This window comes from Notechis scutatus, chromosome 2 (genome assembly GCF_049901735.1).
Source record: "Notechis scutatus isolate UNSWTSFEM ecotype Mainland chromosome 2, rNotScu1.2, whole genome shotgun sequence".
In the NCBI taxonomy this organism is placed as follows: Eukaryota; Metazoa; Chordata; class Lepidosauria; order Squamata; family Elapidae; genus Notechis; species Notechis scutatus.
Genome location: NC_142010.1, coordinates 147,721,536 through 147,749,366, shown reverse-complemented (window position 1 = coordinate 147,749,366; position 27,831 = coordinate 147,721,536). Strand labels below are relative to the sequence as shown.

Below are 27,831 nucleotides of genomic sequence, written 5' to 3'. Positions count from 1 at the left end.
GGGGGGGGTTAGTAGTGGTGATGGTGGTGGCGGGTCGATGAGGCCTTTTTGCCCGAGGGGAGTGGCGGCCTTCCCCCCCCCTCTGGAAAAGAAGAGTTCCCGTGAAAAGACGGTTGAAGACGAGGAGAAAAATCTCCGGTCTCGAACGGAGGCATATGCGTTTGGATGGAAGGCTTTCTGAGGGGGGTATTCAGAATAAGGCGTTACGTGTTAGGTCGGGCTGCATGCTGCTACGGCTCTTCCGAAAACCAGTGCAGGCTTTTTATAAAACGGGCATCATGTATATCGCGTTTTCCCCCTCCCTTCCCATTTTCCCCCCTGTTAAATCCGTTTATCTTTTGCCCTCCCCTTTTCTTCCATTCCTTTCCCCCTCCCCCTCTCCCCATAGCTGTTCCTTTCTTTTGACGGTGTTTTGAAACAATAAAACAATAAACTTCCAATTAATTTTACCATCGTTTTTTCTTATTCGTTTCAATGAAATAAGCACCCATCCCTACCTGCCCTTAAGGGATTCCAACCCCCCCAAATCCCCGATTTCATTAGGAATCTTGTGTTTTCAAGACTTAAACTCCAGAATTATGTAAATGAATGTAATTTGGCACCCTCCCAGTTACATTTTTGACCCGATATTGTGAATTCAAAATAAGAGTTGTGTGCGTTTCTGGGGCGGGAGAGGGAGGAGTTGTTCTGAAAATCCATGGAAGGAACTCTGATGAATCAGAGGAAGGATTCCTCCACTGCAGTAATCAGAGTTTTAGCAATTGGGGGGGATTCGGAAGCATTTAGGAAACAAATCAGCAGAACTTGAAGCTATTCAAGTTGCATCTCTTTTCCACTACTCCCGTCCCAAATATGCAAACAGTATCCAGCATGAATTCCTGAACATGGACGCTCTCCTTTATTTTAAGGGGGGAAAACCCCCCCACAGTATCTTCACTGTGAATTTGCTTAGTTAATCCCCTCTTGGTGGTAGAACTGTGAATTCCCCAAGTTATGCATTTTGTGAAGCATTTTGCTTGTGGCAATTCGTTGTGTGACCTTAAATTCTGGTTTTCTAAAAACAACAACAGAAAGTGCCCCTTAGCTTTCTCCATATTCATCATTTTGCGAAAAATTTACAGTTACTCCTATCATCAGCAGTTCCTACTGCTGTTGCAGAATGATTTAACTTCTTTTGAGCTCTCCACCTTTATCCTATTTTTTTGATATCTAGCTTTGATTTATTTCTCACCAAGCTGGTTTTCTATCTTATTGGAAGATAGGATTTTATAAATGTGTTGAATCTCTTTTCCCATTTTCATGCCTGCTCATCAGTTCGAAGGTATACAAATGGGAAGATTTCATTAGGTTAAATAATTCAACTTCTACAAATTATTTTATCTGTTACCTTGTTCTCTAGCCCGTTTAAAACATGTAACAGTTCTTTGGGAGACTAATGCATACTAGACATTTATTGCCTCAACTTCCTGCTTAAACCATTTTTGATAAGATTTATTCTCTTCTCACATACTTTATAGAAGCTTTTGGGAAATTTTTCATGGCATTTGTACAAAAGTATAGTAATTGGCCACTCTACATGTTTTCTAAAACTAATTGAATTTTAAAAGGTTTTTAAGGCAATATGTTAGAAGTTACACTGATTCTTGCTCAACAAAGTGCTGTTTTGGAGTATTTAATTCAGCCTTTGATTTTGATTTCAGTCGATTTATCTTAAACAGTTTCTGGATCTATTATATATTTTTATAAAAAGAAAAAAGTATTACCTTTTGAATAATGGCTGATTATAGCAACTACATTGCATTATGACATTTCTTCCCCAATTTTCATCCAAGGTGGTGGCAGGTTTCCTGCCCATATTTTATCTTGGTAACCACTCTGCAAGAAGGTAGGCTAGGTTGAAATCATCCATTTGAAATTTTATAACTGGTATATATTGGAAGCTGGATTTTCCCTAAAATACTGTAGTTTGATCATGTTTAACTACAATATGCCATCTAAAGTTATAGATTTTTAAGTTTTTAGTATGTCTGTTAAATCTAAACATAATTCTGTTGCATCTGTTTGATATAATTCTTTTAGAAAATAAGGCTTTGCTGACTGCATTTTCTGCAATTATGGCAAATGCTGCTCTTTATTTTGCTTAGTATTCTTTTTATTCTTGTAATCTAATTGTGTAGCTATTCTGATTCTTCTCCCTCTACTTTTGATGGATTTGCTTGCTGATTATTAATGCCAAACTTGGAAAAATGCATGTTTTCTTACTATTTGCTCTAAATTATTTTAATATTTGCAGAGTTAGAAAAAACATTGAGAAAGCAAATGGTAAAACCTCTCCCCATACAGCATTAGAAAGGGTTACATGTGTGAGTCCCAGGAAAGAATAAAAAGAGGAAGGACTACAGATCAAATCAGGAAGTACAGAGGCATTTAGGCAAGCTACTTGCTCAGAGCATTAGACAGGCTCATATTGTCCACGGAAGAAAACTGCTAAGAAATGGAAGACGAAAAAGAAAAAGGTAGGATGTATTGAAGATTTGAGGAACACAAAAAAACTGAAGGGGTTATCTCTCCCTCCCCCCAAATGAATAATGACTGAACATGCCAATCAGGCTTGTAGAATGTGTATCAGTCAGAAAGAAACAGGAAACTGAGAGGGTTGTTGGATGAGTAAAATTCTGAATGTGAACATTCCATTCTGCAGCACTTTGCTGAAGGTCCTACATAGGCTTTCCAAATTGCTTTAATTTTTTAACTACTTTATTAAAAAGTCAAATTTGCTTTTGTTGGCATTGGATTATTTTTGCTCCTCTTAATTTTAGACTTCCCCTTTTTAAAGAAACCCTTTTTTGTCTCATGACTGTTCATTAACCACAGTGACATTCTCTCAAATCTATTTGCATCTCATAGCTGAGTTTGCATTCATTATATTGTAAGTAACCTTTTTTTTCTTTCAGAGATCTAGAAACACCATGCAGTAAGTCTGCTTTTACTTATGTTTAAACTAATATACCTATTTTGAGATGGCTGTTTTTGAAGTTAAATATGATCACATTGGGCTTCCCCTGCAGATTTCACTTTATTTTATTACTAAATTTCTTATGCTGCCCATCTAATTGATATAGTAACTCTGAGTGGCATCGAAATTTTAAAATTAGATAGCAATATAATTTACAATGAGCACCAGGTCCATGACACCACTTTGGCTAGAATTACAAATAGCTGTTGTATAGTCAGTGTGCAGTATTTACAAATGTCATGATTTATTTGGGACCATTTATCTATAATGTGGGAGGAAGATTGTACCCAGGTTTATAGGATTTTTGTAACTGGTTCATTTTCTCCCAACTTATAATGGGTTATGGGAATATTGTACAGGTCTGGGACCATGGTACGTAGGCTTTTTCTTTATCTTAAAGAAATTTGCTTTTAGGTTTGGGCTCTGTACATTTGTGAAGCATACATATACAGCTGTGCTACATCCTGTGTCCTTTCTGTGTCCTACATGAATATAATCATATCCCAGGAACACTTTCTATTTTGCAAGGTTTCTCATATATTCATATATATGTTCATATATTCAAACATATACCAAGTTTTCCTGTTTGGGTCAGAATATTTCTGGCACTGTTTATGAACACATACATATTGTATAAGTCGGGATTGGAAAACGTGATATCCCTTCTGTGACCTGCAGAATGCATAGAATTTTTTTAAAAGCTTCCCTTTTCCAGTTTTGGAAGGGGATTAAAGTGACCTTAAAGCTCTTCACACATCCAAACCTAGTTTAGAACATAAAACTTGACATGCTGTGCAAACTGCCTGCAGTCTGCAAACCAATGCGAACCAAACTTCCTTTTTTTTTTTTGATTGTCATATATGCAATTATGCTATTGTATTTTCCTAAGAAATCAGGTGGAACTGATTGAGGCTTTTTGTTTTTAGCAGCAATCTGATTCCATAACATCTGAAATACGGTTTAACTTCTTTTCCCTCCCAGCATCTTGACACCTTCCTAGCAATAGCAATGGCACTTGGACCTACATCTGCCTCACGGTGCTTTTCAGCACAGTACTTTATGACGGTCTCTGAGCGGTTTACAATGTCAGAATACTGCCCCAAACAATCTGGGTCCTCATTTTACAGACCTTGGAAGGCTGAGTCAACCTTGAGCTCTGTCAGGATTGATCCCTAGTATTGCATTCTAATCACTGTACTACCATGGTATCCAGATAAGGCTATCTTACTCACACTTTGAGACTCTCAGGATAGCAAAGACTAAGCTTCAATTATGTAACTTAGATTTTCAGATTGTTACAATATCTCCTTGTTATTAGGGTCCTACAAGATCTTCTGTCCTACAGTTTGCATTAATCAGTCTTTGCATTAGATAAAGTAAGCCATACTGTAATCAAATACCAGTCACAAGCTCAGCTGTATTTTTGATTATTCAGTTTGATATTGCTGATAAATTTTTGACACTGTTTTTAGCTTTTAAAAATATTTTTAAAAGGTAAATAATGCACACTGAGTCTTGTTCTTAGGTTTGTAGCATTAATAGTTTAGCTTTTGTTTTCTTGAGTTCCATATCTTTGCCAGAACTATGCAGACCCGTTTGTATATTTTGATTTGTTGTCTTTGGACTTCCTTCAGCTTCCACAATGAAGTTCTCTTATAAATGTCCCTAAAGATGTACATGAGGTAGAATAATTAATAATAATAATATAATAATTAATAATAATAATAATAATAATAATAATAATAATAATAATAATAATAATAATAATAATAATAATAATAATATAATTGTAGCACAGTGGTTAGAGTGCAGTACTGCAAGCTACTTCTGCTGCAGCTAGCTGCCTACAATTTGGTAGTTCTAATCCCACCAGGCTCCAGGTTGACTCAGCCTTCCATCCTTCCGAGGTGGGTAAAATGAGGACCCAAATTGTTGGGGGCAATATGCTGACTCTAAACCGCTTAGAGAGGGCTGTAAAGCACTATATAAGTCTAAGTGCTATTGCTATAAGAACTTGCCCAAAATATTAATTTCTTCATATATTAGATTTTTTAAAATAATTATCAGTATGGGAAGAAAACAAGGCGGATAACATTCATCAATACCTTGTTGGAGCTCACAGCAACTTCTGAAAATCATGGGTGTGCAGTGCTGCCTTCAAAAAATATAATGTATAGATAGATATAAGGATAAAATTGTGCATTAAAACAAGGCAAAATAATTGAGAAGTTGTTTCAGATGTTGTTCTTAAGGTTTAAGGGAAAAGAAAATTGACTCCCATTATTCAGGATGGATTCTGTATTTAAGTTCATTTTGTTTTTGTTGGTTTTTTTTGGATTAACAGTTGGAAAATAGTGATGCCTAAAGAAATAAAAATGGTGCAAAATTGTGTCAGATCACAATTTTCCCCATAACTTTTGGGATCTATCAGTATTTATCTTGTGATTTTATGATAAAGTCAAGATTCTTGGAACTTAGTTAAAACTAGAGTGATCCTGGGATTTGACTTAGAATCTGTAAGATTCTTTTAGAGAGATATGATAAAAAAATTGTAGCAAAATGTGGTTCATTCCACATTATATGTGTGCTCCATCATTCTATGATTTTAAGTGGAGACTTGGAGATGGTATTGATCATTAAAATAGCAGATACAGGTTCTTTGTCACCACTGGCAATAGATAATTGAATGGCGTGAGGAATTAAGATATGTTCAGAGTTTTATTTTTAATGCACATTATAAAAGATTGCCCCTGCCTGTAAGTAAGGGTACTGCTTTTTCAAAATTATGTGAAATAAGGAATTTCAGATGTATAAATTATAATGTTGTCTTTCTGTAAACTTGTCTTCTTTTTCAGGCAGATTGACAGTGCAAAAATGTGCATCCGGCAAATGTATCGTAGATAACATTGCCTTGCTCTAAAAAAATTTACATATCCAAAAATACTTTTGCTTTGTTGATTTGTTTAAACAGATTTAAGTTTGTGCTCTCCATTTACATTAGGAAGAAATTTTAACCAAGTAATCAAAATATTGCACTTCGCTGTTACTATATTTTTCATGGTAATTGTTGAGTGAATCCTCGCTGTTAACTTTATCCCTTCCTGCAGTTAGACTAGGTTCAGGCTGTAAACCACATCCTTTTTTTTTTTTGCTTCCATTGCTTATTTAATTACTTTTGCTTGTGTTAGAGTTAAGAGAGTTGATGTTGGTCACAGCATCTAACTCTATACATCTGCCTCCCATCTTTCATATGTTGTTAGCAAATGACTGTTATTACCATAACCTGCGCTGCAAATAAAAACACTTCTATTTTTTAAAAAATAAGGGTTAAGATTTAATACAGTTTTGCGTATAAATTCACAAACATTTACTAGTTCACAAAATTTTAAAGGTGCCTGACATCAAAATGCGCATCAGTTTATGACACATTGTAAATTTGAAAGTAAAACTTAGAATCAGGTGTGAGAGTGGACTGAATGCAAAAGTGAATGATAATAGAAATATTTATACCAAGAAGATTTAGTTATATAAAGAAAATGAGCAAGTACATGAATAGATTGTATGAACAGGGAAGGCTGTAGTTGAATGAAATTGATGAGATCCTCAAAAAGAAGGCAATAGGCCTCAGATTAGGAAAGACATAAACTATAACTTCAATCAGTTTCATTGGTGTTTGTAGGAAGCCCTCTATGTATGTAGCATCTATACTGAAGTTTTCAAATACGTTAGAAAAGAAGGACGTGCTATTTGCATGTTATTTTATTTTTAAAAAAAATTGAAATGAATTTTTACAACCAGGTTCAAATGTCAGGGCACTACATGGGAAAATTTTACATTAGACGTTTTCTCAGTCTCAGTTGGACTAAGAAATTTTGTTCTGTAAAGTTCTGTAGAAGTAGTCCTCAACTTACAACTTCATTTAACAATGGTTGAAAGTTACATTGGCCTTGGAAAACTTTACATGTCTTTGAAATTACAAATCTCTCTCTCTCTCTCTCTCTCTCTCTCTCTCTCTCTCTCTCTCTCTCACACACACACACACACACACACACACACAATGATCATTTAACCACAATTTGAGTGCTTGGCAACTGGCTTACATTTATGAGAGTAGTGTTGGCTTGCTGTTACTTAATTGTGATTTCTGACCTTCCCAGCAAGCTTCTAACAAAGTCAATTGGGGAAGCCAAATTCACTTAGCAACCACACAACTCACTTAAAGGCTATGTAATTCACTTAACAACCATGCTGATTTGTTTAATGATTCTGGTAAAAAATGGTTGTAAAATTGGATCTGGTCATATGACAACTCACTTCATGGCCACTTTGTTTGGGGACTGATTCTGGTCCCAATTATGGTTGTAAGTTGAGAACTATTGAGTTGACTACAGTGTTTTTAAAAAGCAAGTAACAGATTTTGCAGTGTTATGCAGCCAAGCCTCATTTCTGTTAATGTTTTTGATCTTGGAATGAATTTAAGGCTTAAAATATAATCCAGACCCAAAATAGTTATTTCCTAACAGTACTTTCTGGAAGATGAGCTATGATCATATTATAATCTGATCTGCATTCTCACTGCTTAACAGTCTTCTTCAGCTTAATAAGTTTGTTCCTTTGCCCCAGAGTCGGGATGGGAGAGTTAGCTATTATTAGCTTTTCTTCTATATTTTATGAGCAAAGTAGTTGAAAAGTGGGTTAAACTTTTTCACATGTTAGAAAATAGTATAAAATCATAATGGCTGAAAATCAATTGTTCGTCTGAATTTTTCTTTCTGTATTTAAAAGAATCACCTAGATTTATCTATTTTTGACAGGTAGATTGAAGTGAAGAGATTTTAAATACAATATGCTTATTTTTAAAATTTCATTCTAAACCAGACTGTTTTTCAGGTCATTTAATAAAATTGAAAAACAATTTTAGTATTTTCTGCAAATGGTGTAAATTACAGTGATTAAAGTATGAGAAATATGAGAAAAAGAATATTAGGTTATTAAGATTTATCCAGCCTGACAGTTTGGCCCAATTTCTTTAAAGAAGATGTCTTACAGAGAAAAACCATTTTCTTCTTATCCTATTAGTGACTCAGGAGGTGTAATTGCAAAGTTTAACATTGCCTATAATCTTGTTGAATCTTTTGGCGCCAAAATGAATCATGTAAAATTGCATATTATGTGTGTGATGTGTATATTGTATGGAAAAATTATTCGTATAGCTATTTCTCTTCCAGCAACTGAGCTTACCAAAATGATAGAAATTTGATTGTTGTTGCTTACAAATCATATCTTTGAGGGGTAATGATTTTCCAGTGAAACATACCTATAATATTATTCTTTTTTATGATAAGCAATATTATACAGTGAGTACAAAATAGTAAGCCTAAGATATTAAGCTATAGAAATGGAACAAATAAGAAAATAAAGATAAATGCAGTACAAAAAAAGAAAATGTAGTAAAACAACTTAATACCATTTACTCTTCTTTTTCGTACCATTCTAGTCTTGCAAAGCATCCTTGCTTCCACTGTACTACTTATGTGCTCTGTACATTGCATTTTGATCTTTTAACCTCTTATCTTTTTCAGGATTTAATGTACTCTACCCAATTGCAACTTTTGGGACTTCCTTTTCTCTTGACTAATTCAATCTTCCAGTATTTTTTCCTCATTAATTCTTTCAATATGACTCAAGTTATCTCAATGTACTTCTTTTTTGCTCACCTTTTTGTATTCAGTCTATAATCTATAATCATGTGTTCTTGCTTTACTGCTCAAGCTTCTTCAGTAGGCCATTCCCATCTGCATTTTATGCTTTTCATACTGAATTCTCATTTCTTTGTAAAAATGTGCAGAAACATATTCTTTATGTACAGCCATTTATGCTTCTTTCAGTATTCACTTACACTAGGCAACACACTACTCTGTACTTTTGTACCCAGCCTGCTTGTATTTTAGATTGTCTTCATCCATTTCTCCAATTTTAGTTACCATTCAAATAAGCATATATAAATTCATTTATTTAATCTGCTTTTTCCCTTCATGTATATTTTGCCATTGTTAACTCCATTTTTCCTGTCCAACACAACAACCTTGACCTTCATTACATTATTTTCATTTTTGTATGCTTCTCATTATGCCATACAGCCTAACATTTACTGTAAACCATTTAGGTTCTTAGCCGGAAGTTTAGCATCATCTGCATACAAGATACGTGTATATTCATGTTCCTGATCAACATATCTACTAATACCACCACAATAATTTATTTTTGTTCATTAAATTTGTGTCCTGCTCAAGCGTCTCTGACCAACTTATCAGGTCATTTAAAAAAAACAATAAGAGAATTAAAAAATTAAAACAGCAAATGTTAAAAGCTAAAATATTACAATTAAAATTGAAATGGATAAAAAGAACCAGTGCATGCATGGGGTTGAGGTGAGATCTTCTATTAGTCACTTCCAAAATGGGATGCCCTCATTCAGTCCCAAGCCAGTTGGCAAATCTAGGTTTTTAGTCTCTTTCGTAAGGCCAAGAGGATGGGGGTATCAGGAACCAAGGTAGAAAAGACTTTTCTCCTGGGAAACACCCCCCCCCCCAGCTGCAATTCCTTGGCTGGCAGGATCAGAGCATGTCCCATCTGCCAGAGCAAGTGGGGCAAGCCAATCCCATTGGGCTGAGATGGTTCCTAGACTCATTCCATAAAGTGCTTTAAATGTGATAACCAACACTTTGAATTGGATCGGGAAGCAAGCCAACAACCAGTGCAGTTTGTGCAACCATGGTATAGCATGGGTCACCCTAAGATTGTTCATGCGGCTGACTTCCAAATGCTCTTCAAGGATAGCCCCAGGTAGGGTGCACTGGAGTAGTCTAAGCACAAAATGACCAGGGGGTGAGTTACTAAGCATAAGGTTTCTCAATCTAGGAAAGGGTGCACAATTCAAAGTTGTACAAAAGCACTCTCTTAGCCACAATGTCCACCTGCTCTTTGAGCAGGAATCATGAATCTATGAGGATCCCCAAATTGTGCAGAGGATCTGTCTCAGGAAGTGCAATCCCATCCAGAACTAAAGATGTTAAGCTCCTGGATCCTTAAACTCCATGTACTTAAAGCAGTTCGGTTTATCAGAGTTCTGCTGAAGCCTGTTGTATGTACTACAACCAGGCCCCCCACAGCTTCCAGGCACCACAAGAGGGCAGCAAAAGTAACACTTTTTTTGGTCTCTTCAAGATGTACTCTAAATACATTAAAGCAGTCAAAGGAACATCATACATTTGGTATGTATATGTTTGGCATTGAACTGCTGGTTAAACATTCCATTTATTATGCATGTTTTCTATCCATCTTTCACTGTCTTTAGTGACCAATGTTTAATAGTATATTCACACAAAACATCATTTAAGCTTTCTGTCAGGCACTTTCTCTTAATCAACAAACATACAAGAATCTTTTATTTCTCATATTCATTTTTCATGACATGGTGAAAAGGAAAACACATACCTTCTGCCTAATATAAATGTTTACTTCACAAATTTTGCTCAGTATCACCTTTCATAACCTTCCTATCAGAATTTGGCTGAACATCTTCCTAAGCACATTTAATCTCCCTGTTGTTTTTGCATTCACCTTTGCTTCCTTTTGCTTGCTGTTTCCATAGCCACTCTATAAGTAATCCACACATTCTTATTTTAAAATTTTTGCTCTCAACATCTGCAATCTTTATCATTTTTAACATTCTCATAGCATGTATAACTTTTCATTATTAGTTTTCTTTAGAATTTATATGAATAGCATTTGCTTCAGTTGGACTTTTCAACAGGTTATTTATCTGTCCCATAAGATTCCTAATTCAGTTAATTTTTTTCCTGCATTTTTAAATATTCATTCCAGTTGCATTATTCAGCTTATTCCTGTCATTCCACAAATCTCCAAAATACTCCTAGCATTGCCTTGTGCCAGTTTAATTCCAATTCATTTTGTCAATTTTAATTACATTAACTCTGCTAGAAGCTCCTTGTTTAGCCCTCTTCTGAAACCCATTTTTTCCCATCAAAATCACTCTGCATTTTCTTTTCCTCTTAGCTATTCCCTGCTCTTTTTAATTGTGTTCTCTATAAGTGTCTTTCTCTTGTACAATTTTTTGCAGCAATAATCCCCTTATATAAATTTTTACTACATTTTATGAGCCATCTATTTTCCTATCATTAATGTATATACATTTGTGACATTCTGTGATGTAAATCTTTACATTATGTTCCAAGCAGCTTCTACATGCTCTTTCCTTATATCCATTGCCCATGCATTCTGTTGGAAAATCAATGTGGTATCTAATGCTTTTTTACATTGAACATTTCTCCTTTTTTCTTTTCCACAAAAAATTCATTTTGATATCACCAAAAACAGTTTATTAAAACTTACCTGGGATATGTTGTTCTTTCACATAGTTTAGTGAAATTTTACACATTCAGTAAAATCACAAATAACATAGTACTGGGGCTGTACTTGATACTAGTTGGGGAGGGTATCTTGGATCACTTGGCACAAATTTGAGAAGTAATACATCAACCTGCTGATGTGGAAGAGAATGAGGGTGGATTAAATGCTGGAAAGAAGTTAAAACCAAAATATCACGACGGGAAGGGAAGATCATGGGAAATTTATTTTAAGAAAGAACAAAGCTCTTAATGATCTGCTTTGCCTTAGAACTAACATCATTCTATTTTATTTTGCAGGGCGGGTTTATTATTTCAATCATATCACAAATGCCAGCCAATGGGAACGCCCCACTGGCAACAGCAAGAATGGTCAAGGGGAGCCAACAAAAGTGCGATGCTCACATCTCTTGGTGAAACACAATCAATCCAGGAGACCCGCATCATGGAGGGAAGATAAAATCACACGAAGCAAGGAGGAGGCCCTGGAACTAATTAATGGCAAGTAAAAGCAAAGGAATGTGAGAACATAATGTCTATAATCCTCCTTTCTGCACCTGGCACTTCATGCAATTCTGTCCTTTAATATTTTTGTGGAGCCTAATAAGTGTAGGGCTGTGATGGCGAACCTGTGGCACGCAGAGCCATCCAGTGGGCACACGTGCCGTTGCCAGCTGCTCTTCGGGTGTCTGGCGCCGGCCAGATGGTCTTTGCGGGTGCTGGAGTGCCGGAAAATGGCCCCAAAAGGCTGTTTTTCAGGCCATTTTCTGGGCATTTTCAGGCTGTTTTTTTTTTTTTGGGGGGGGTTCAGGCCATTTTTGGTCCAAAAAACAGCCTGAAAATGGCTCAATAATGGCCTGAAAATGGCCAAAACCAGGCCATTTTGGGGGCATTGCTGGACCATTTTCAGGCTGGTTTTGGGCTGTTTTCACGCCATTTTTCACACCAAAAATGCCCCCAAAATAGCCCAGAAAACAGCCCCAAAAGGCCTGAAAACAGTCCCACAAACGCTCCCAAAACAGGCATCCATACCAACCAGCTGGTCTTCGGTTTTCCAGTGCACACACGTTCCAGTTTGGGCATTCAGTGCTGAAAAGGTTTGCCATCACTGCTATAGGGTGATACCAGGTGGTAGAAGGGTCCCCCTGCTTCACCCCTTTTGTTTTCAGTTTTGTATGTTTCTGTGGGAGGCTTTCAAATTCTACAAATTGTATATGCCCAATACCATGCTGATTCTGCTATGAGAGCTGATTCCTGGGAATCTCATATTCCATTATGTTGTTAGGTCTAGGCCTTAGAATAGCAAAATACATTTTGAAATTGGGAAGATCTATGAAAGGCTTCCATTGCTTGGCTTATTGCCAAAACTATCCATTTATTCATCTGACCTATACCTCATCAATCTTTGCCCAGAATTTACAACTACCACAGTATATTGTGTCCTATATAAAGTATGATGACTTACATATGCAAAATAAATACAGTAGGATGACCAAAAGCTTTGGTCAGAAGCATGAAGCGATTTGCACTAGTTATATTTACGTTTGTTTCTAGTTATGTTTCTAAACAGAGAGGGAGGGAGGGAGAGCAAGAGAAAAACTGATGCAAATAACTTGTTGCTTGTATGTACACTGAGAGTTTATGCATCGGAGAAAAATTCCTTGTGTCACACTTGGCCAATAAAAAGTGTTCTGTTCTATTCCTATTCTCCTCCATGCTGCATCGAGAACCCAGGAAGGGTTAACTCCTTCCTATGACGTCATAGCTGAGTCTGTACTAAGATATAAAAGCCAGCCCTCGGGAGAGACCCCAGCTTTTGACTCAGCTCCTTTCAGTCAGTAGCTGTGTCTCTGAAAGCGTTCTGTTAGATAGCAATCACCAGCGATCTTCAGTACTTTTTTCCTCGCTTCAAGCAGCTCCCAGGGATCTGGGCAGCTGCTCTTCCAGGAGAGCAGGGCTCTCTCTCTCTCTCTCTCTCTCTCCTGCACGTTGGGAGCAGCTTACAGAGCTCTGTGCAGGCAAGTTGGGCAGCGTCTGTAGACCTCCCCCACGCCTGCGGTTTGAGCGGTTGTAAAAAGCGATTGGCAAACCAATACCAGCGTCAGCCAGCTGATCGTGTGGCCAGAGGCTGCCCTTTCCTTTGCTGACTTCACTCGGGGCTCTTTATAGCCTAAGGAGAAATTCTTTGATCTCGGAGCCTGTTTCCCATAGTCAGCGGCCATCTTGGATTGAAGCCTTCCACCACGAGGTGAGCAGCCATTTTGTAAGCCCGGGGGCCAATTTATACCCTAAGGGGCTTAATACAAAAAATTTACAAACAGTTTCTTTCCAGCGTAAGAGCCTTTATTCTTCAAATGGAGCAAGATAAGGGTCAGAGTCCCCCACCCCCCCCAGTGGAACAGTCTCTTAAGCCAATAAGAGAAAAAGTTGTAGGCAACGCACCCAATCAGTCCAGAGGGCGGTGGCTGCTAAAATCAGAGCTAAGGCTCTAGCCCCTAAGAAGGCAACTCAGGCTGAGTTGAGGGCAGAAAAGCGCAGACATGCAGTCCTAGAGAGGCAGTTCAACAGAACTATTCAACAGAAGGGAGTGCAACTACAACATGTTTCAGGTCATACCTATGGGCCCCAGCCAAGCCCTCCCAGGGCAGGAGAAGTTATCTATGAGCCTGTCTCCTGAGGCTTTTGCAGTACAATGATCTTCAGGATCTAAGCAGATCTGGGCCTTATTTCCAACAGGCTTCTGGGCCCTATACTCCTTCCCCTCCCTCCAGGCCTCGAACCTCTTCTCAATCTAGGCCTGAAGCCACCTTCACTCCCTCAGCAGCGGGCCTTCGGCCTTCTGCCCCTACCTTTGAGCATAGACCAGGGGATATCCAAGATGTTGTCTCTTTGGCCATTAGGCAGGGATTGGCTGAAGGCTTCAAACAAATCCTTCGACCTCCGGAAAGGGTTCAGGCCTTTCTCCCTTCTCAATCTATAAGTTGCCTCATCACCCTGATTTACACAGGCCCCAGGACCTCAGGGTCCATTCTTCTCTACCAGAATGGGAGGAGGTTGATGAGGAGGGAAGGGCTTCACCATCTGAACACAGTTACTCCTCTCGTTCAGAACGTGAAGAGGGCGAGACCTTTGACCAAAATCTTTCAGAGGAAGAGGACTCTTGCCCAAAGCAGACATCCTCTGCATTAGTCTTCAATCCTTCTCTCTTCAGGCCATTACTCAGCATGGCCTTGGTCACTGCTAAGCTGTCGCCAGAGGAAGTGGCTCCCGAGCCACAAGGAATTCTCTCTAGCCAGGGGACTCATTCTTCTCCAAGCCTGTAGTGCAGGCAGGGGTTTTGTCTTCTCCTACTTTGTTCCTGGACATGGTCAAGGAACAGTGCGCTTCCCCTTCGGCAGGTCCTCGCCCATCTTCTCTGGATAAGCGTTTCTACAACGTCAGTGCAGCCCTGGACAATTCCCTGGCAGTGCCTTCTGTTGACATTCCGGTTCTGGCCTTGTTCCCATTTTCTGGCACTCTCACGTGGGCATCCATACGGTGGCTGCACCAACTCCAGATTAGATTGCCTACATCTGACCTTTGGTCTCACCAAGGCCTTAATAAGATTATCGCAGCGGCAGAATTCACTGCAGATGCCACTCTCAATTCCGCCAAATTTGCATCTAGGGCCATGGCATCTTCAGTAGCAACAAGAAGACTGTTATGGCTCAGAAATTGGCAGGCGGAGTCACGCCGTAAATGGAAGCTGGTTTCAGGTGGTTTTTGGGGGGGGTGGCCAGGCCATGTTGGCCGAAGAGAGAAGGATTGAAGATAAGCAGGGGAGTTTTTTGGGCAAGATGCTCTGGAACCTTATCTCATCGAAACCAGAGATAAACATAAAATTCTCTCTTCCTCTGGGAAGAGAGCCGACTATCGCCCAGCTCCTTATACTGGTAAACAGCCCTTTCGGGAGGGTGGGGGTCGTTCCTGCTGTCACTCTAAGTAATCCCTCGTTCTCCCCACCCATCGGAGGTCGCCTAGCCTTCTTTGCCTCCAAATGGGAGGAGTCAACGGCGGATGCCTGCATGCTCAGCACTATTAGGTCAGGATTACAATTGGACTTCCTAATGCACCCCCCTAAAAAAAAAAAAAGATCTGTCCTGTCTCTCGGGACATTTCAAGGCAAGATCTCATGAATCAGGCCATTCAACTCCTCCTTGAAATCCGAGCTATTCAAACCTGTTCCCCCCTCTCAATGGGGACGTGGGCTTTATTCTCGCCTTTCATTGTTCCCAAAGCCTCAGGGCGGCATAGCGAACCATCCTGGATCTAAAATTTCTCAACCAATTTGTAAAATACAGGCTATTTAAAATGCAGACTCTGCATTCTATTTTAGAGAGTGTTCGGGAGGGCGATCTCCTCTCTTCCACTGATCTCATGGAGGCTTACCTCCACATCCCCATTGGGCCTCATCATCGCCAGTTTTTCCGTGTCTGTTACCAGAATACCCATTAGCAGTATCGAGCACTTCCCTTCGGCCTCTCATCGGCTTCAAGGGTCTTCACGAAGGTTCTGGCAGCATTGATGGCATCTCTGCTTTCTCTTCCAGTGAGGATCCAATGCTACTTGGACAACATTTTGATTCTGTCCTCCTTCATCCATGCAGCCCATCGGGATCTGCAAATTACCTTGTCATATCTCCAGAGCCACGGATTTTTCCACTCCTGTCCACTCTAATGGTTCCTGCTTCCCTACCAACGAGCAGGAACCAGCCATTCATCCATCAAGGTCCCGCTCCCGCCACAGATCCGGAGATCTCTCAATTGGTGGTGTTCCCCGTTAATCTGGAAGGGATTCCTTTTCAGGGTCCCAGACAGGCTAGTGATAACCACCAATGCCAGCCTCCTGGGTTGGGGTTCCCATATGCAGGGCCAGATAGCTCAGGACCTTGATCCATTTTCTAGCTCTCAAGCATTTCAGGCACTCAGTGACCGGCTCTCATGTTCTAGTCCTTATGGACAACATGGCCGCCATGGCTCATGTCAACTGGCGGGGAGGGGGGACGAGGTCTAGAGCCCTCATGGGAGAGGCTCTATGGTTGGGTTATGGGCAGCGCAACACCTGTTGTTGATCTTGGCAGACCACTTCTCCGGGATCAACAACTCCCAGGCCGACTGGCTCAGCAGGAGCCTAGTCGACCAGGCAGAATGGTCTATTCCTCCTTCTCTATTCAGGGACCTTTCCCTCAGATTCGGAACGCCGGAGGTGGATCTTCTCCACTCCTCAAATTGCCCAGGTCACCAGATTCTTCACCAGGTTTCCTTGCCAGGAAGCAGAGGGGACCAATGCCCTTCGGTGCAGATGGCCCAAAAGTCTCCTCTATGCCTTTCCCCCTCTCCCATCATTCCGGCGGTAATTTAGAAGATGTTGCAGGAACGAGCGGAGCTCCTCCTCCTGGCACCCTATTGGCCAAGGACGCCCTGGTTTGCGGACCTGGTCAACCTGTCAGTGGCTTCTCCTTGGAGGATCCCAGCCCATCTAATCTCTCTTCATCAGGGGATTCTGCTCCACACGGAGCCCCAGTGGCTCAAGCTGACCATGTGGCACTTAAGCGGCAGCGGCTAGAGGTGGCTGATCTTCCTGAAAGGGTCATCATCACTATCCTGGCATCTCGCAAACCTCCCACAAGGCGCATCTATGATGCCACCTGGAAGGCCCTTCCCGATGGCGCCTTAGGGAGGGTCTCTCTCTCTCCCGCTTTAGCCCAGTTGGCAGAGGTTCTTAGATTCCTTCAGCATGATCTGGAGAAAGGTTTGGCCCCCAACACCTTTACGCAGGCAGGTTGAGGCCCTCTCCTCGGTTCTTTCATGGGGTTCGCTTCCTTCTTTATCCCATCACCCTCCAGTCAGGAGGTTTTCGAAAGGGGCTTCCAACCTGCACCCTCTGGTGGTTCACAGGTATCCTTCCTGGGATCTTCATGTGGTCCTTTATGCCCTTACAAAGCCCCATTTTGAACCCCTTAGAACATTGTCTCTCTGTTTCTTGACTCTGAGGGTAGTGTTCCCTGTTTCCATCACTTCAGCCAGGTGGGTATCCGAGCTCGCTGCTCTTTCCATCAGACAGGACCTTTGTTCCTTTCACGATGATAAGGTTGTCCTCAGTATGGACCCCTCATTTATTCCAAGGGTTAACACCTGTTTCACAGGTCCCAGTACATTATGTTGCCTGGCTTCTGCCCCCTCCCGCACCATGACTTTGAGCAGCAGTGGCACTCGCTAGACATAGGTAGGGCTCTTACAATATACATTAAGCGCACTTCCTCCTTCAGGAAGTCTGAAGCCATTTTGTTTCCTTTTCCCTTCTCACTTGGGGCACAAGGACTCTTCTCCTACTATTAGCAGGTGGGTCAGATCTTGCATTGAGCAGGCCTACAAAGCTGTGGCCCTTCCGGTTCCTCGAGGTCTGACGGCGCACTCTACCGCATTCCTCCGAAGCCAATGAGGCTTCCCCCTCAACCACTGTTGGCCTCAACTCCGGCTTATCTCCTCTGCTGACTCAGGCTTCGAGGGGGTTATGACCCATCCCATCCCATCCCATCCCATTCCTCTATTCTGTTCTGTTCCATTCTAATCTACTCTACACTCTACTCTACTCTTCTATTCCATTCTATTCCATTCCACTGTTCTGTTCAGTTCTTGTCCTGTCCCTATTCTTCATCTCCCTATCCCTCTTCCTATTCCTCTCCCTCTCCCTAACCATTCCTATTCCTGTTCTGTTCCATTCCAATATTCCATTCTGTTCTATTCTACTTTCTAACAAAATCTGGTTACTAAAACCTATAATAGACCTATTACATCCATATACAAGATGAGGTGATAAAACTTTCTCCTGAACAGTATCATTTCATACTGGTAATGGAGAATACATACATAACACATACCTAATAAAATTTTGCTTCCGTTGGTTGGGTGTTTCCCCCCCCCCCATTATTATTATTTGTCAAGCCCCAGTGAAATACTTTGCTTGCTCTATTCTTAAATGATTATACCTTTATATCATACTTTCCTTTCCCCCAAATTCTGGTAATTCTGAGTCCAAGAGCCTCTGTGAAAAATATCAAGGCAGGGTTTTAAAATCAGTTACATTTCATGAGCCCCTAAACAGGCAGGATAGGGGTGGAACTCATGGCTTATATGTAGTAGTCAGCCCCTCTCTCATTGGTTAAAGCCCTTGGAATCCTTTCTCTTCCCAATTGCATGTCACAGTTTATTGGCAAATATCTGACTTTCAAAAGTATGCCTCTAAAGAGATGCTTCAACTGTCTGATAGGATTACAGCACTCATATAAAACCAACTCTCGGTCAATAGAGCTTGATACGTCCTTGTTGGTACTGGCATTGCTAGCACTACTGCAGGAATAAAAATCTTCCATGGGATGCCACTTGTATTTTCAATTATTATCCTATCTCAACAATGAGGCAGAATAAAGAAGATTCCTAACTTCTAGTTATACTTTATCTCAACCTATCAGAGGCACACCATGTCCAGGAAGATTGAACTAGCCAGTTATTACCATTCATCTTGGCAAAAACTTTAAGCACAGACCAGACTACAGTGAAGATGACAAATATTCTTTGTCTTTCTCAAGTCACACACACACACACACACACACAAACATATTAACCAATGGTAGAGAAAGAACATTCAGAAAGCATTTCTGTTACCACTTCTCTTGGCGCTTCCCCACATTATTCCATGCAATAGTGATCCGACTTCCATGGGAAAAGGTAAATGGACTAAAAGTGATTTGTTAGCTGGCACTTCCATGGTAAAAATTATTCAAAATAAGAATGGACAAATAGCTTTTCAGCTGCCATTTGGTGCAGGTAGACATCTCCCTAATTCACTGAACTACTACACGGGGGAAGAGGAACAATACAATCAGACTGTAAGTTTCTGTAATTATAGCTAATCTCTGGGCAGCCCCAAGGCACTTGTTTGTGAGATGGGCAACTATATTAATTGGTTATATAAATATTATCTCAATAAAAATAGTTGTAGACATCCCATGGAGTTGATTTCATGGACTTGTCTACCTAATACAACTGACACTTTTCCTCCCCCACTTCTTTTGCTAGGGGAAGAAGGATGGCTCTTTGGATTCTGTACTCCAGGAATCACTAAAGGAACTGGAAAACTATCAAAAGATAACCAGTTATTTATAAACCCCCTCCCCCACTTTCTTATGCAGAGAACTTCTAATCTATGCCTGGACTCATAACATCCCTAAATTGAAGGACTTTGACTTTAATGTAGAGTTGCTACAGAATTTGAATTTTCTTGAATTTTGTGAGTATAAAAACAGTACGAAGTGGACATTTTTGTCAACATTTTCTTGAAATTGAGCAAACATGTTAACATGAGGTCACTATTCCAGGAGCTACAGTCCTTTATCTGCAAACCAAAGTCCCAGAATTACATTTTCAAGTAGAAATTCTGAGACCAGCTTTTTTCTGCATGTTATCTTTTTCAGATAGAATACCTGGTAAATGAAAAGTTGTTTCTGCAGCAGCAATAAATGGCCTCCATCATCTGATAAGGTTATAGAGAGAGACAATTTAATCTTGTTTTATATGAGTTCCAGGTGTAGTTCTTATATTCAAGTGTTGCTTAAAATGTATTAAAGTATCAATTGAAAGCCCCTGAGACAATCCCATCTGATAATTTTTGTGTTAGAACAATCTTCTATGTCACTTAAGGACAGGAGGAAAGATGTGATTAAAGGTTGTTTCATCCAACTTTTCGGCTGCAGGGTTAGGAATGTATGCATTTGTCACTTTTATTATCTTTTTTATAATTCTACAAAATATGAAACACTATGGTCAGGAGGGAAGGAAATCCATTTTCTGCTAAAACCTCCATCTGCCCTTGAAATACTCAATTTGCTGCAAAGGTCGTGGAAGTTTTCATATAATTATTTAAAAGATGTGTACTTTGACTTGATAAAGAAAGATTGATACTGTTGATTTAGTGAGAACAGCCTGTTATTATCTTCTAAAAATGAGCAAGTAAAATTATAAACAAAAACAACAACAAAATCTCACAAAATGTATTGCATCAATGCCCATCTCAGTCGCAATCAAACAGCTGAGCTTCATTGGATTTCTGTGAAGAGAGGTATCATATCTAATGAACATAATTATAGCTCAGAATTGTTTAAATAGATCCTTTGGGAGCCATCAGTTTGACAGGTATATCATCATTGCCTGTCATGTATTTGTTTAGTAGATTTTAACTCTGCTATTACTGTGTTTATTAATACCATTGTGAGGTAAGGGAATTGACAGAAGCTTTGTGAGTGTGTTAAATTGTTTAAAGTGATTGTCCAGATTCATTTATGAGTTAACTTGCCTGAGACCTCCCAGCCTGCAGCAGTTTTGCATAAGGTGGTGGACCTTGTAGCTGGCTAAGGCCTTCAGGTCTGGTGAGGAGCAGTCCAAGGCCTCCAGAATTTCCCCAATCCCCTGAGGCACACACATGGCCCATTTAATGACCGTCACAGTCACACAACTGTGTGTGTAACAGCAAGCTGAGGACTGTCCTTCATTTAACAGATACTTTGCTGCTTGTGTTGAGCCATTTATATTGCTAGTTTTGTCAAACAGGTACAAAATGTTTAGAAGCAAAGCTATGTGCATCACGAAGGTTTTTCATAAGGCAGCTAGATTAAATCTGAAAGCTTTTCTACAGAGCTAGAACATTTGAAAGACAGCAGGCCTGGACTTGCAAATATTGCCATCTTTTGTTCTCTACTGCATCTGTTTTGATTTTTTTTTTGTTTCTTGTTAGAGGGAAAGAAATGAAATCAAGTGGTTTAGTACTGAATTATGAATTTGTCACATTCTTCCCTCTTCCCAAAATTATTACTTATTTCCCTTTTCCTTGAGTTACATAGCCTGAGGATAGTTTAATGTTAGATAAGTTCAATTTGAATCCTGGCAGTAGTCCACGGGAGAGTATCCAGCCCAAACCTGCATGCAGCAAGAACTAAGTTGTTGGAAGACAATGTTCTCGGCATCGCAGTAGTTCTGTTATTTCAGAAATGGATATTAATGATCTTAGAATATTACTAAATTAGCCCCGCTGAAACCTCTAGCAGAGAAATTAATTATCACAAGCAAAGGAGTCTTCTATATTCTTTATAGCTGGGACAAAGAGGGAGGAAGTAATCTCTCTAATGGATGAACTCCAGCCAAGTTAGTCAGAGAACAAGGCAGCAGCAAAGTGACCTCCCAAAAAAGATTTTTTTCCACGGACGCTTTCAGTTTCTGTCCTTCCAATTGAGGTTTTTGCTGGCTCTCAAGATAGTAGTAGAGGAAAAGACTGCAAATCTTAAAACTTAAGATGCTAAGGAACATGATTTAAAAAAAAAAATTCCTTCTCATGAATAAGGTTGGGCTGGTTGCGTGATCTAGCAGGGTTCCAGTAGGCTAAGAAACCATGTGTGATCAATCAGAGGCGTTCAAGATGTCAAAATAGAAGAGAAGAGGAGACAATAGTTCAGCCACTGTTGCTCCCTAGCTATTGGAATTTGTAGTATGATGGCTTGATCATCAGTAACCTAATTCCTCTTGAACATGTTTAGCCTCCCATTACAGATAAAAAATTTCCATAAACTTCTCTGGGTGAGAACCAGAGGTAAATTTGGTGGGGGAGTTGGACGGGATGAAAGCCTCTACTAGCCTGTGGAAGTAGCAAGTGAGGGCTGGTCCTGGATGTTGGTGTGAGTGAGTGCCTGTGAATTCCTCCTCGTGATGAGAGTTGGAAGAGGAACTGACTGTATAAGGGAAGAGACCCTTTTGACTGCCGTGGTAGCTGCTGAGGAGAGGTGCCTGTTTATGCTAGTGTGTGCAGGTGTGTCATAGTAGAGGGAGAGGTGATTATAGGGTGCCCTGACAAACTCTTGACAGTTGGTGAAGTCTCTCGGGGTGCCTAGCTGCTCCTCCCAGGGATTGGACTAGAAGATCTCCAAGGTCCCTTCCAACTCTGTTGTTCTGTTCTATTCTGAATAACAGCTGGTTCCTTGTCTTGGGAACTAAGGGGCTTGGATATTTATATTCTGTTACTCATTAACCCCAAAACCTGAAGAAATGATAATATGGGCATGGGGCTGCTGTTGGGGCCAAAATATTATGATAGTGATAGGCAAGATGAGATATGGTGGGAGAGAAGGAGCAGGCCACTCCTGGGGGATGCAGGACTATTGTTTATAGGGGTTCCACATTCTAGCTTCTCAATTTCAGACCCTGATACCCTATCAGTAGATCTTCAGAAGCCCTGGCTTTCGGCTCCCGCTTCTGAATGCTAGGTCGGTCTAATAAAGCTTCTCTCACCAGTGATTTAACCATTAATGAATGGATCATCTGGCGTGTATCACTTTAGAGCTGGCTCGGACTAGAAGGGACATTGCTCTTCCAGAGATATGCCCAGCTGGGTTTCAGGTGTGGCATCAGCCAAGATCCCAGGGTGGAGGGTGGGATGATTGTTATCTGGGAATTTCTTACTGGCTTCAGAGTTGCTGAACTACAAGGTTGCCAGATCAGTGAGCTCCTGTTCATTAAGTTGACCTCTAGAAATCAGTTGGGATTGCTGCTGTTCTACCAGCCTCCCTGCTGTACAGCAACTCCTGTGCTTCTTACCTTAATTTCTGAGCTGGCAGTGTAATTCTCCAGATCTACAATTTTGGGGAACTTCAGTCTGCCTTCTTTAGGAGTGGAGTCTGAGGTGGCTCATGAGTTCAGGGATAACCATGGGCCTACCCCAGATTGTCCGGAGACCAACATGGTGGGACAGTGGCCATATACGGGATCTTGTATACTTGTTGGAGCACTAAATATGTGATCTGTATTTATATAAATACTCATAGGAAAAAAGAGTGCATCCAAAAATACAACATCTTCAGAAGTAGATCTCATTTTCTGCAGTTAGAGGGCTTGATAAGTTGCAGCTCATTTTATTTAGGTGAATTGATAGTCACCCACTACCTCCCATCCCTTCCAAAACAGCACTTCTTGGACAATTCAAATGCCAACGTGCCATTTGCTTTCTATCCAGGTGCTATTGATCTGCATAAACACGTCTCACTGCAGGAGAGAAATCAGAAATGTATTTCTGGAGTGCTCGGTTGGAAAATCCTGCTTGAATGCTTAGCTAGTCTTTGTAGGAAATAGTTCATTTGATCTTGGTTTTCAGTATACTTCCATAAATTTGTTCAGTGTACATCTGTAAGTAACATCTGCTCAATTGTCTTGCAAGTAACACAATAATGCTTAAGCAGTGCCATTAAAGAAGTACTGGACTCTCTATCACACAGTTCTTCCTGGCTGGACTGCCATGTAAGCAGGTTTTTGTTGTTATAAATAGATAAGATTAGAACAGCCTCTCCAGGTGTACCCAGACCGTATTAAGTCACACGGGCTGTGAATTCTGAAAGTTGTATTCCCAATACTTCTGAAGGACAGAAAGAGAATTGCCCAGTTTCCAGCAAATGTAACTCATCAAAGAACAGCAGCATCTGCAGATTGTTGTAAAGTAGTGTTGAGCTGAGCACCGACTCTGTTCCTTAATTGTGATGCATACAAAGTAAACATCGGCATTTCTGTTGAGCCTCTCTTGAGTCTCCATTTATATTTTCTTTTAGCTTCAAACAACCACCGTTGTGCTGATATAACTAGCAAGGAGAGGTTACACATTTCTTCATTGGGATCTTGAGTGTTTTTAGAAATGCTGCTAGTGACCACTGGGGATACCAAATGTATCAGAATGTGACAACTGAAATGGCTTACATATTAGACTTGCATGCACAAGATCTAGATTCAAGTCCCTGTGCAACCTCAAGACTCATTGAGTACCCCTTGGCTGCTTGCAGACTCTCAACAGCCTAAACAAGTTTGCAAACTTCGCATGAAAATAAAAGTATAAAACACTCTTAAACACTTTGAACAGAATACAGATACGGAACACAGTTGCATGTGTTTTACAAGGCCATAGGAACTATAAGCAATTTTTAAATAACCAAAAGAACATACTGTATGGCAAATATGGAGGCTTAAAAAACACAAAGAATGAATAATTGCTGCGTTGCAATTAACCTATGGTTTTTGAAAAGATGTTTCCTAAACTGCAAAGCAATTTGCTTTTATTTATATGGGAGGCAAGATGCCAGTACACATAAGTGTTCATCAGGGAGTGAAGCAAGGGAATGATCAAAGAAAAAGTTCTTATGAAATCAAGGCAAATTACATTGCTATAAAGGTAAGTTGAGAACAGTTTAAAGCATAACTGAAAGAACTTAGATTTAATATTTATAAAACCTAATTAGCTGTAACACAAAACAACAGGTAGATTCCCTCCCCCTCAATTTATTATTATGCAAGTAAGATTTTCCAGGTTTTAAATTGCATAGAGAGCCAACTTAATTATACTGAGGACTCCCTGTTCAGTCCCCCAGACAGGCAAAAGTGAAGGACTGAAGATGGTGTGGGGGAGTGGGACAATCAAATTATTCACTTTCACATTAACAATAATTGTATTTGGGAAGAGAGAAAGCTCCTCTTGATTGTAACTTCTCCCTAAAATTAGTGAATGGGGGCTCACTTATTTTGACTGTCTTATGTTGCACAATAAATGGTAATACTGTTTGCTACAAGTACTACTGTATAAGAAGACAATTCCTGCTTATAGAAAACTACTGGAAAGCAATTAGGCATGGGTAACTTTCACATATGATGCTTTTCATCTTTTTTTAAAAAAATACAGTTGTCCTGCAAAGCCAAACCAGATAGGATGAAGGTGAAATAGGTGAACTGCAGTACAGAGGGTTGTTTTTAGCAAAAATAACAACAAAAGAAGAAGTAGGTTTTCGATAGTGTATTTTAAGAATAAATAACTAGTAGGCAGTTTAGGATAATATATGTACAGTATAACAACAGAAAGAGAATGGTTTAGGAGGGAGATTGGTATCCACAGTGAAACTTATCCGGATTCAGCCACTTCAAATATAAGATAATGCTTCCCCTTCCCCCAACCTTTCGAATTCCCATATCAAAAAAAAAGTATTCTAGAACAGTGGTCCCCAACCTTTTTTGTACCAGGGACCAGTTTCAAGCAGAAACACTTTTTCAAGGACCAGGGAGAGGGGGGGGAGTCCGAGTTTGGTGGTTTGCTTGCAGACGTTTCATTACCTGACTAGGTAACATCTGATGTTGTTACCTAGTCGGGTAATAAAACATTTGCCAGCAAACCACCAAGTTCAGGGAGCGCCAATGCCTCCTCATTGCAACCCTGAGCGACAGATATTCTCTTCTATTGGGACATTTAAAACGGAGGGTTTCAGCTGCAGATTCAGGAACTGCGCCGGGCTGAGGAGCGCCTTCAAAACTGAGCGCTGGGCGGCAGCGGCCCACGGCTCTCGGCCCTGCCTTCCTCAGCCCCATCCCTCAGGTGTCTTCCTCCCTCCCTCAGGTGTCTGCCTCGTTCCTCTCTCAGTCGCTCTCTCGCTCCTCCACCAGCCCAGGAAGAAACTGCTTCAAAGAAGCCGGCAGCGTGGCTTTTCCTGTCGCCGCAGCTCCTCCGAAGCACCCGTTCACCCCCACCCCGCCGCCCATGCGCGGTTCAATCCAGTGCTCCGTTCTGCCTGCCTGCCTTCGTTTCTGGTTGTTTCGGAGAAGCTTCGGCTGATAAAAAGAGGCGAATAGTTATTATTCTCAGCCGAAGCTGCTCCCAAACAACCAGAAACGAAGGCAGGCAGGCAGGCAGAACGGAGCACTGGATTGAACCACGGGCGGCGGGGTGGGGGTGAACGGGCGCTTTGGAGGAGCTGCGCTGACAGGAAAAGCCACCCTGCCGGCTTCTTTGAAGCAGTTTCTTCCTGGGCTGGTGGAGGAGCGAGAGAGCGACTGAGAGAGGAACGAGGCGGGAGGAAACAGAAGCCACTGAGCCAGAGAGCAGGACAGGCTTTGGTTGCTTCCTCCCTCCCCTTCTTTCATTTGTGTCCTTGATCCCTGATCCCAGCAGCATTCACCGAAGGCGAAGAAAGCCGCCATTTTTTTTCTTTTTTTTTCTTTGCGGCCTGGTACAAAGTGATCCACGGACCGGTACCGGTCCGCGGCCCGGTGGTTGGGGACCCCTGTTCTAGAGAATAAGCAATGTTAGGCATATCATGTGTTTTATGATACATAGCTTTCTATATGGAAATATTGTTTTTTTGTAGAAGAAAAAAAATATGATTTTGTGGATCTTTCCTTCCTAAAAAATGAAAAGAAACCCCTGCGATTATCTAGATGTAGGATTAACAGTAACATCCTAAGTAATCCTAGCTTTGTAACTAGAAATATTCTCTTTTCATAGCAGACCTCTTGATACTTAACTCTTTTACTCCCTGTTCTCCATAGGCTACATCCAGAAGATTAAATCTGGGGAGGAAGATTTTGAATCCTTAGCATCACAGTTCAGTGACTGCAGCTCAGCCAAGGCAGGGGGAGACCTGGGTACTTTTGGAAGAGGTGAGTCAATTGATTTTATGGGGCTGTAGTCCTGCTTTCTGAACAGGTTGGGGGATATCTATCAAGATTATAAAAGGAAGGACACTGGATTTTCCTCTCCTTAGAAATAATTGCTTTTTTGTGAAGCACATGCTAAAGAGGGAGCAAAATGAATAAATCAATGTTTTTGAATACAGAACAACCCTCAAGACCAGGGGTGTCAAACTCAAGGCCTGGGGGGGGGGTCACAGATCCGGACCACGGGATGTTTAGATCTGGCCCGTGGGGCTGCCCTGGAAACAGCAAAGGACCAGCCCGCAGTACCTCTGCCAGTGAAAACGGACGTCGGGAGGGCTATGGGTGGCCCTCCCAAGCTCCATTTTTGCTGGCAAAGGGTTTCAGGAAGCCATTGCAACTGAAAGAAGAGCTCGGGAGCCTATTTTCACTGGCAGCGCCCTTGGGCCACCACAGGCGCCCCTAACATGAGTGAGGTTGAGTTGGCCACATCCACCCTGGCCCCCAAGGTCAAACACAGCCCTGATGCAGCCCTCAATGAAACCAAGTTTGACACTCCTGCTCAAGATAATCAGAGCCTATAACAATGGCCATATTATCAAGCCAATTCTCGAAAAGAAAACCAAGCTTTGAAAGTTGTCTGGGCTGTTGTAGGCTGTTCTCTTTTATGCTTCAAGGAAGCTTAATTTTGGGATCATTCTTTTGAAGAAGTTCTAGATATTATGAAAATAGCTCTGTGTTCAGCTTGCAGATTACATATCTAATAATAACATACCTTTCACTAATCAGATCATGCGTTACGGAAGATATGTCCTTGTTACAGCATATATTGTTGAAGCAACCAACTTTT

At 40.7% G+C, this 27,831-nt stretch overlaps 1 protein-coding gene across 2 annotated transcripts in view; it reads left to right on the top strand.

Moving 5' to 3' along the window:
- PIN1 (peptidylprolyl cis/trans isomerase, NIMA-interacting 1) overlaps positions 1 to 27,831 on the top strand; it is a 37,404-nt gene that overhangs the window by 199 nt on the left and 9,374 nt on the right. Inside the window, exons 1-3 of one of the 2 annotated variants that reach the window (XM_026673846.2) lie at positions 2,410 to 2,516; positions 11,746 to 11,946; positions 26,877 to 26,987. In XM_026673846.2, coding sequence (XP_026529631.1) covers positions 2,495 to 2,516; positions 11,746 to 11,946; positions 26,877 to 26,987 — 334 coding nt within the window. In that variant the 5' untranslated portion in view covers positions 2,410 to 2,494. Of the gene's footprint in view, positions 1 to 2,409; positions 2,517 to 11,745; positions 11,947 to 26,876; positions 26,988 to 27,831 lie in introns of those variants that run through there. The other variant, XM_026673845.2, reaches the window with a different exon arrangement.